Here is a 9,032-nt window from a genome sequence, read left to right as displayed (position 1 = left end):
CTGGCAGGCTGCTCTGGGCCACAGGGCTCCTGTGTAGACACTGAGGTCTGTGTCTTGGGGGTGCTGCAGGGACCCTGTGCTCTGCACAGCCCCAAATTGGAGCCAGTGCAGCTCATGATCCCCAGCTCCACGGTGCAGCCCCCACTGGGTGCGGCCCCTTTAAGTACAGCCCCTTCAGCTGCCATCAGGGGCAGCACTGAGCAGCCAGGCCAGGATCCGCGCTGCTGCCTGGAAGCTTCTGCCCGTGCCGGGGACGCAGCAGTGCCGGGGACACAGAGGAGCCGACCTGGGGGTGGCACAGCCCACCGGGGCACAGCCAGAGCAGCACCCAGGTAAGGGGTTAGGGGCCGAGTTGCTGAGTGTGTCACCGTCATGGGCGGGGGAAGCTGCCTTAGGGCAGCCGAAAGGATGGGGAGTCCCCGCCCCCAGGCAACACCGGCTGTATCCCTTGAAGGGCCGCTCCCAGCCAGGGCAAGGCAAGGCAGGGCTGGGAGGTGGGGAAGGCCGCCAGCCATCTCCGTGGGCTCCAGAAGGCCTTGGGCCCAGGAGAGGGCCGACCCCACCCCCATCCCCACGGGAGGGGGTGTCACTGACAGCTGCAGCCAGCAAGGCCGACTGTCACCTCCCTGGGGTGGAGCCTCACACCCTGTCATCCGGCCGGATTCTGGCCTGGCCTTGAGCTTAGCATGAAAGAGGGAGCAGGAGGGTAGACAGTCCTGCCACGGGTGGGGTGGAGGGGGGAGATGGGGGGGGTGGGCGGGGGAGGCTGGGATGGGCACAAGGCCTGGGACTCGTGGCCCTGACCCAGAAAAACAGCCCTGCCAGCAGGAAGCCCCTGCACACCTGGGACACAGAGGGGGCACCCGGCCAGACCCCGAGAGGCCCATCCACCTGAGGTTCTGCCCTGCAAGGGGCTTGGCCGGGTACCCGCTTTCCCCAGCTCACTCTGGGGTAGACCCCCCAGACCAGGTGTTGGGTGTGCAGAGGCCAGGCCTGTGGCCACTCTCTGACGCACCCCCCCAGCTGGCTCTGGGATCACAGAGGGGTTGGCAGCCCACATCTGAACCCAGGCCAGCCTGCCGCGTGGGGGCCTAAGAAATGCAGGTTTCCATGGAACCTTCTGAGCGAAATGGGGAGGGCCCTCTCCTGCAAAGCAGTGGGGCTTCCCCCACCCTCCGCCCTGCCCACCCCCAGTGGGCAGCTTCCGGGCCTGGTGCGCAGCTCAGAGGAGGGGCTGCCACGAGCTCCTAGCTCGATGGCTTGGGACTGCCTTGCAAACCCTAGGGGGGTGTCCTGTGCGTTTACACAAAGCTGGGGCCTTGTTTCAACCACCCAAAGATACTTGGGGTCAGAAAAGGTGTCGGGAAAGGAAAGGGAGATTTAGGGCCCAGGTATGCTCTCTGGGGGCATTTTTCTGGCCTGGGGCTCACGGGAAGTTGAGGGCACCTAGGCGTGGGTCCTTGCAGTGCTGGGGGCGGGGCTCTGTGCTCAGCCTGGCCAGCAGGTGGGGTGGTTGGTGTCACCCACTTGGTGCAGAGCCGGCTAAGGCTGAGACCCAGGGACTCGCCTTCGACTGTGCGCGATCGGAGGGGTCGCTCTGCAGTGGGCGCTGTGACGGGGGCGCAGTCACTGACGTCTCCTGGGGCAACACCTATAAATAAGGCCCAAATGCGGCCCGTCCTTCCAGCTGCGGACACCAGAGGGCGCAGCCCCAGGACCACGCCCCCACTCCCCTACCCCAACTGGAAAGGGGTCCACCCGAGCCGACCCCGCCGTCACTAGTCGGGGGAGGGGAGGCCCTGGAGCTTCACGCAGGAGCTCCCGCCGCGGGAACCACAACCACGGCTAAGCCTTTCTGGCCCGCCCGCCCCATCGCAGGGAGAGGACGGGGGGACGGGCAGGACGGGCGCCTGGACAGCTGGGTTCTTCCCGCAGGTGCTTCTGACCCCGGCATGGAGGAAGCGCCCGCGTTCTCGGCCCAGGCCCGCAGCCAGGGCTGCTCCGCCCGCTGCGCCCCAGGTAAGCCGGGCCAGCGTGGGGGAGTAGCGGGGCCTGGGCTGCGGAGGGGGCCGCCCTGACCCGCGTCTCCCCCCAGGGCAAAAGCCCCGCAAGGCAGTGTGAGCTGGAGCCGCCAGCCTGGGGACCTCTTTTAAGATGACCCGTACGGACCCTCCGGACCTGCTGGTGTCGACCGTGTACCAGGACATCAAGGTGGCGACCCCGGGACCCGCGTCCAAGCGCTCGCCATGTGAGCAATCCGTGGCCCGGCCTGCTGAGCCCGCGCCTTTCAACAAGCGCCACTGCCGCAGCTTCGACTTCCTGGAGGCGCTGGACGGGCCGGCCATGGAGACCCTGCCGGAGCCACCGCCGCCGGAGTCCGCTGTGCCGCGCGCCCGGACCCGCGAAGCCGAGCCACGCCGCCGCGCCCGCTCCAAGAGTGCGCCCCGCGCGCCCCCGGGCCTGACGCCCGCGCCCGCCTCGCCGCCGGTGTTGCCCCGCCGAGGGCGGGAGGCCCAGCGTGCGGCGCGGGCCGAGGCATCGCCGCGCCGGGAGCCCGCGTACCCGGCGCTCCGCGCCCTTGCCAACGAGCTGCATCCCATCAAGTTGCAGCCGCAGCGGGGCGGCCCCGGCCGCATCGCGCCCCTGTGCGCCGCCGCGGGCCGCTGCGCACCGCCCGAGCCACCCGCGGGTCCCGCCCCCCACGTGCGCTGCCGCCTGGACATCAAGCCAGACGACGCAGTGCTCCAGCACGCCACCCGGGGCTCGCGGTCCTGCGGGCCCACCGAGGCCGCGCACTGGGCCCGCCCCGCCCCGCAGTTCCACGGCCTCACGGTGCCCGGACCCCGCCACATGGCGCTGTCGCGCACCCCGACGCCCAGCGACTCATACTGTGCGGATCCCCGGGCGTTCTACTGCGACGGGCCCCTGCCTGGGCCCCGGGACTACGCCGAGCGCCGCAGTCTGCCCTTCACCACCCCGCCGGGCCCCACCCAGTTCTTCTATACAGAGGAGCCCCAAGGCTTCCGGGGCAGCTTTGCAGCCAGTCCCGGCCCAACCTTCGACGCCTACTGCCCCAGGCCCTATCCGTCCGAGGAGCTCCCAGGGCCCAGTCCAAGGCGCATGGGCGGCTACTACGCAGGAGAGGTGCGCACCTTCCCAATCCAGGAACCGCCCTCCCGCTCCTACTATGGGGAGGCTCCACGAGCCTACGGCCTGCCCTACGGGCCCCGCTATGTCCCCGAGGAGCCCCGGGCCCACTCCACCGCCCGCCCCTTTTACACGGAGGACTTCGGAAGGTACCGCGAGCGCGACGTCCTGGCTCGGACGTACCCGCACCCGCGCAGCAGCCCGGCCTGGGCGGACTGGGGCCCGCGACCGTACCGCACCCTGCAAGTGGTGCCGCCCTCTGACCCCGACCCGTTGCTCGCCTCCTGGCACGGCGGCACCGGCACCAGTCCGCCCCGGCTGGCCACCGACAGCCGCCACTACTCGCGCTCCTGGGACAACATTCTGGCCCCGGGGCCGCGCCGAGAAGACCCGTTGGGCCGCGGCCGCAGCTACGAGAACCTGCTGGGGCGCGAGGTGCGGGAGCCGCGAGGCGTGTCCCCCGAAGGCCGGCGCCCGCCCGTCGTCGTGAACCTGTCCACCTCTCCCAGACGCTACGCCGCACTGTCCCTGTCCGAGACGTCGCTGACGGAGAAGGGCCGCGCGGGCGAGGGCCTGGGCCGCAACTGGTACGTGACGCCCGAGATCACCATCACTGACAATGACCTGCGCGCCACCGAGCGCCCGAGCGCCAGGGCCTGGGAGTTGCCCGGGGGCCGCACGCGGCCACCTCCCCACGCGGCCCCCGACGGCCCCACCTCTGGCCGCCAGCGGAGCCTAGAGCAGCTGGACGAGCTCATCACGGACCTGGTCATCGACTCGCGACCCACTGCCGGCCAGGCCTCAGAGCCCCCGGCCGACTGCCTGGGCCCCCAACTGCGCCGACTGCTGGACTCGCGGCCCGCGGGCTCCGGAGCCCCCGCGCTGGCGCCGCCACGCTCGCCCCCCGCCTCGGCCGGCAGCGCCGAGGAGCCCGCGGCCCCGGGAGAGGCGGCCGACGCGTCCCCCGAACCCAGCGCCGACGAGGACGACCTGATGACCTGCTCCAATGCGCGCTGCCGGCGCACCGAGACCATGTTCAACGCCTGCCTCTACTTCAAGTCCTGCCACAGCTGCTACACCTACTACTGCTCGCGCCTGTGCCGCCGCGAGGACTGGGACGCCCACAAGGCGCGCTGCGTGTACGGCCGCGTGGGCAGCGTGTGCCGCCACGTGCTGCAGTTTTGCCGCGACAGCGGCCCGGTGCACCGCGCTTTCTCGCGCATCGCTCGTGTCGGCTTCCTGTCGCGCGGCCGCGGCGTGCTCTTCCTGGGCTTCCCAAGTCCAGGCTCGGCCGACAACTTCCTGCGCTTTGGCCTGGAGGGGCTGCTGCTATCCCCCACCTACCTATCGCTGCGTGAGCTGGCCACACACGCGGCGCCCCTGGGCAGCTACGCGCGCGAGCTGGCGGCCGCTGGGCGCCTCTACGAACCGGCAGAGTGCTTCCTGCTCAGCGTGTCCGTGGCCGTGGGACCCGGCACCGCGCCACCGGGGACACCCGCCCTGCCCGCGCCCGCGCCACGCAGCCACGGGCCAACAGTGCGCAAGTTCGCCAAGGTAGCGCTGGCGGCCGGCAGCCCCGCGCGGCCGCCCCCGGCGCGGAGCCGCGAGCCCGACATGGAGACGCTGATCCTGACGCCACCGCCGGGCACGGCGGGCCTGGATCAGGACGGCGAGGCGGGCCGGCGCGCGCGCGAGGTGGCCTTCATCCACATCCAGCGCGAGCTGCGGCTGCGCGGCGTCTTCCTGCGCCACGAGTTCCCGCGCGTCTACGAGCAGCTTTGCGAGTTCGTCGAGGCCAACAGGCGCTTCACGCCCACCACCATCTACCCCACGGACCGGCGCACCGGCCGCCCCTTCATGTGCATGATCATGGCCGCCTCCGAGCCGCGCGCGCTCGACTGGGTGGCCAGCGCCAACCTGCTGGACGACATCATGTGAGGCGCCGGGCCCACCAGGCCTAGCCCAGGCGCTGGCCCGAACCCTGCCCTGCCCACTCAGGCCCCGCCCGGCCCACCCAGGGCCGCCCCCGAGCCCCGCCAGGGCCCCACCCCGACTTCTTCTAGGCCCCGCCTCTAATTCCCCAGCCTTCCAAGCTCCGCTCAGTACGGCCTCCAGCTCCGCCCAGGCCCCCACCCCCCGGCCCTTCGTCCCTGTAGTGTTCCTCACAGGCCCTTCGCCTTCCCACCCCCAGCAACCCCTCTCCCTCCTCCGGGTCTCCTCCCTCTCCCAGCTCGCCCTCGAGGATCCCCAGAAGAAGTCGGTCCTCGCCCTCGGTGCTCCCCGCTGGGAGGCGGGGTGGGCCTGAGGACCGCCGAGCTCTGCCTTCACTCGGAGGGGTCACTACTGCACAGACCCCACCCGTACAGATCCGGTCCCCGTCGGTCCGCGGGGCTCTCGCTGGAGCCTCCCCGACTCCGGTTTCCCCTCGTCCAGAAGCCCGACGTAACCAAAGCCCAGTCTGTCACTTTAAACACGCCCCGCCCCGCCTCCCGCGGCAGTGTTGCCTCCTCGCTGGAGAACACCCTGGTCGACCTCTGTGCGTCCGTGTGCGCGAGCGCGTCCCGCCGAGGCGGTGGGCAGGGCGGACGGTGCGCAGTGCGTTCCCGCTGGTCGGAGCCAGCACACTAACCACGCCACGCGCCCTGCCGTCCCTTCGCCTCCAGCCGCTGCAGTCTGGGCCCTGCAGGAGCTGGGAAAAACCGCAGGGAGGTCTTCAGGCCGATATGCAAGTCTCCCAGCCGAAAGGGCAGGGGACCTGAACAGGGGAAGCAGAGCACATGGGCCTGGCCAGAGCTGATACCTGGCTAGGAGAGGAAGGACCAAGGGACGGGGCGTTCCCAGGTGGGAGCCTGGAGGGCAAAGCGTGGTGCGAGCAGGTGAGGGAGAGAGCTAGTTGGTAAGCGTGGAAGCCCACCCGAGGGGGCTTGACCTGTCCCGAGAGGTCCCCGCACACCCGCTCTGGCCGCACCCCGTACTGCGGGCGTGGAGGCGCAAGCCCGGCGGCCCGGCCTCCACCTGTCCCCCAAGTGCACCCTGGTCCGCGCCCAGAGCTCTCTGGAGGGTGGGGTATCCGGGAGAGGGGTGGAGGCCAAACGCAAGGGCCCTCCTGGAGTCCCCAGCCCTACTTCGGAGCCAGGGGAGGGGGCACCAAGTGAGAGAAATTGGGCACCCCCGCCTCCGCTCCTGCTTTCGCACCCGGCGCGCCCATCTCGTCCCCGCGCGTCTGCACCGGCCAGGCGTCCCGCTTGCCCACCCGCCGCCGCGCCCCGCGCCCCCTACCCCAGGGCCTCTGCATTCGGCCCCACCCCTGAGGGCCGGCCAGGAACGCCCCTGGGCCGGAATAATTTCCAGGGGGCAAGAGCTTTCGAACCAAGTAAAATAGAACTTGAATGTAGCGGCTGCTGTTGCCTCCTTGTACGGGTAGCGGGGTTGGGGACGGAAGCCTTCGGTCGGTGGAGAGGAGAAAGGGAGAGGCCTTCGGGCGGTGGACGGGGAAGAGAGGGAGTCCTTCGGGCGGTGGAGGGGGTAGAGAGCGAGGCCTTCGGGCGGTGGAGAGCGGGGAGGGGGAGTCCTTCGGGCGGTGGGAGGGGGAGAGAGGGAGGCCTTTGGGCGGTGGGAGGGGGAGGGGGGAGTCCTTCGGGCGGTGGGAGGGGGAGGGGGAGTCCTTCGGGCGGTGGGAGGGGGAGGGGGGAGGCCTTTGGGCGGTGGGGGCCACGGGGAGGGTGGCCTTCGGACTACGTGCGGGACAGGAGGTCAGGGCTGGCAAGTCCCTCAGGCCTCCCTCGTTGCCCCAGCCTCGCGGGCCGCCTAACTGCCCCGTTCCAAGGGTGCCACCGGACCCCGCTGGAGAGGAACTTTTCCGTTGGCTGGATTTCATCACCACCCATTCCCGATTCCACGTTTCCTTTAAGCGGGGCTGGCGGAGCCGCAAGGCGGCAAGGAACTGGATTGCGATTGGTCAGCACGTGCCTCGGTCGGCGGTACAATTGGCTGAGGCGCTGGGCCTTGGGAAGCATTCCCCGACGGGATTGGTCGTCGCTCTCGCAGAGCCCGCCTCCCGCAGTACAAGCGGCCCCCGGGTCGGGTGGGAGGAGGGGACTCCGGGAGGAGGAACATGGCGGCGGCGGACCTCGCTCTCATTCCTGATGTGGACATCGACTCCGACGGCGTCTTCAAGTATGTGCTGATCCGAGTCCACTCGGCTCCCCGCTCCGGGGCTCCGGCTGCAGAGAGCAAGGAAATCGTGCGCGGCTACAAGTGGGCTGAGTACCATGGTGAGGGCGGGACCTGCGGGCATGCCAGGGGCACGCCTGGCGAGGCGGGGGCGGGGCTGCCTGGGCGGGGCTGGCGGGGCGGGGGCGGGGGCGGGGGCGGGGCTGCGGGCCGTAGCGGACTGCGTTCTGCTCCGAGTCCTGCCCCTGCTAGGTTTGACCCAGGCTGAGGTCCTGGGCGGGAAGGGCGTGACACGGCCTGACACCCTCCCCAACAGTCTCCCAGTTCCCGCGCCCTCCCCGGTTCCACCCTCCTTCGCTCATTCATCCCTGTCCCAGCCTCAAGGGGCTTCGTCTCTCCTGGGGAAGGGGCTGTTCAGAGCTGGGATTTCAGACCCCTTCGGCTGGGAGTTCCTCCCGCGGCCTCCAAGGGCGGCCAGGGCACGTCCTGAGGCCGCCCTCCCATCCCAGCGGACATCTACGACAAAGTGTCGGGCGACATGCAGAAGCAAGGCTGTGACTGTGAGTGTCTGGGCGGCGGGCGCATCTCCCACCAGAGTCAGGACAAGAAGATTCACGTGTACGGCTATTCCATGGTGAGCCGCAGCCCCGTCCCGCCCTGCCGGAGGCCCCAGTACCAGCTTCGAGGCCCACCTGAGCCTGCTGCCCTGACCCGTGGCCCCAGCTGAGCACGCAGGCTTCCTGGGGTTCTCCCAGGGTCGGCGGCAGAGCCCTCCCTCCAGGGCCCATTGTGTTCCTGCATTCCCCCATGGAGCACACGCCAGACCTGAGGGGTGGGACGGACACCCCCAGACATGGCCGGCTGTCTCCTCTCCCTGCCTTGGGAGGCCTTGCTGGGCTCTAGCTGTCCTCCAGCACTTTGGGCCCTGGGCCCCCAGAGGCAGTCAGTACCTGGGTGGAGCTCAGAGTCCCCGCCTGTGCTCTTCACAAAAACCACCAGCAGATGAGACCCACGTGCGTCCCTCTGGGCGCCTCAGGCCCCAGGATCCACCATCAAGGTTTGCTTGCCTGTGGAGGTCGCCTCTCCCCAGGGGAGCCCCCAAGGGCGGTCGGGATGGTGGGTTTGGCATCCCCAGGCACTGCCTATCCCTTTCCCACACTTGCTTCTGGTGTGGCTGGTGGCTGGATGCCCAGAGCCGGGTATCAGGTTGAAGGGTCCAGGTAGTGCCAGCAGGCGTCTTCTCTCTCCAGGCCTATGGTCCTGCCCAGCACGCCATTTCAACTGAGAAAATCAAAGCCAAGTACCCCGACTACGAGGTCACCTGGGCTAACGATGGCTACTGAGCACTCCCAGCCCGGGGCCTGCTGCCTCCAGCAGCCACTTCAGAGCCCCCGCCTTTGCCTGCACTCCTCTTGCAGGGCTGGCCCTGCCTGCTCCTGCGGCAGCCTCTGGTGACGTGCTGTCCACCAGGCCTTGGAGACAGGCTAGCCTGGCCACAGAATTAAACGTGTTGCCACACCTGCCAGTTTCTGAACTCTGTCCTTGGCTTCCTGCACCCTGCGTCACCACCTCCGGGGCCCCCCAGACCCTAACTAAAGCAGGTGGGTGGGGGAACACAGGAGTGGCCCCAGGGAGTGGCCGTGCACACTCAGCCCTTTGGGGTCTGATAAAGGGGCCCGCTGATGGCCTGATTGCTCTTCCCACGGCCATCG

At 69.7% G+C, this 9,032-nt stretch overlaps 2 protein-coding genes across 6 annotated transcripts; both read left to right on the top strand.

Annotated features, from left to right (window-relative positions):
* Positions 1-220: 220 nt before the first annotated feature.
* AJM1 (apical junction component 1 homolog) lies at positions 221-6,541 on the top strand. 2 transcript variants are annotated; one of them, XM_016962177.3, is made up of 3 exons: positions 221-332; positions 1,936-2,019; positions 2,096-6,541. In XM_016962177.3, the coding sequence occupies exon 3, from the start codon at positions 2,155-2,157 to the stop codon at positions 5,083-5,085; it is 2,931 nt and encodes a 976-aa protein (XP_016817666.1). In that variant the 5' UTR covers positions 221-332; positions 1,936-2,019; positions 2,096-2,154; the 3' UTR covers positions 5,086-6,541. The 2 variants fall into 2 exon arrangements, with proteins under 2 accessions (XP_016817666.1, XP_054514577.1); XM_054658602.1 differs by lacking the exon at positions 1,936-2,019 and having other exon boundaries at positions 246-332.
* PHPT1 (phosphohistidine phosphatase 1) lies at positions 5,898-8,845 on the top strand. Of its 4 annotated transcripts, none has more exons than XM_016962189.4 (5): positions 5,898-6,023; positions 7,059-7,421; positions 7,830-7,954; positions 8,323-8,377; positions 8,571-8,845. In XM_016962189.4, exons 2-5 carry the CDS (start codon positions 7,262-7,264, stop codon positions 8,603-8,605), a joined length of 375 nt encoding a protein of 124 aa, XP_016817678.1. In that variant the 5' UTR covers positions 5,898-6,023; positions 7,059-7,261; the 3' UTR covers positions 8,606-8,845. The 4 variants fall into 4 exon arrangements, with proteins under 4 accessions (XP_016817678.1, XP_016817675.1, XP_063643450.1 ...); XM_063787380.1 differs by having other exon boundaries at positions 5,919-6,023; positions 6,942-7,421; XM_016962186.4 differs by lacking the exon at positions 8,323-8,377.
* The last annotated feature ends 187 nt before the right edge of the window (positions 8,846-9,032 follow it).

Source organism: Pan troglodytes, chromosome 11 (assembly GCF_028858775.2).
Source record: "Pan troglodytes isolate AG18354 chromosome 11, NHGRI_mPanTro3-v2.0_pri, whole genome shotgun sequence".
NCBI classification, from domain to species: Eukaryota; Metazoa; Chordata; class Mammalia; order Primates; family Hominidae; genus Pan; species Pan troglodytes.
Note: the sequence above shows the minus strand (reverse complement) of the source record. Positions and strands in the feature narration are given on the sequence as shown.

Bases quoted from the DNA above. Each gene is read 5' to 3' on its own strand.
- AJM1 (XM_016962177.3), top strand. From the start codon at position 2,155: ATGACCCGTACGGACCCTCCGGACCTGCTGGTGTCGACCGTGTACCAG.
- PHPT1 (XM_016962186.4), top strand. From the start codon at position 7,262: ATGGCGGCGGCGGACCTCGCTCTCATTCCTGATGTGGACATCGACTCC. The intron at 7,422-7,829 runs GTGAGGGCGGGA...CTCCCATCCCAG, and splicing joins CAAGTGGGCTGAGTACCATG to CGGACATCTACGACAAAGTG. The intron at 7,955-8,570 runs GTGAGCCGCAGC...TTCTCTCTCCAG, and splicing joins ACGTGTACGGCTATTCCATG to GCCTATGGTCCTGCCCAGCA.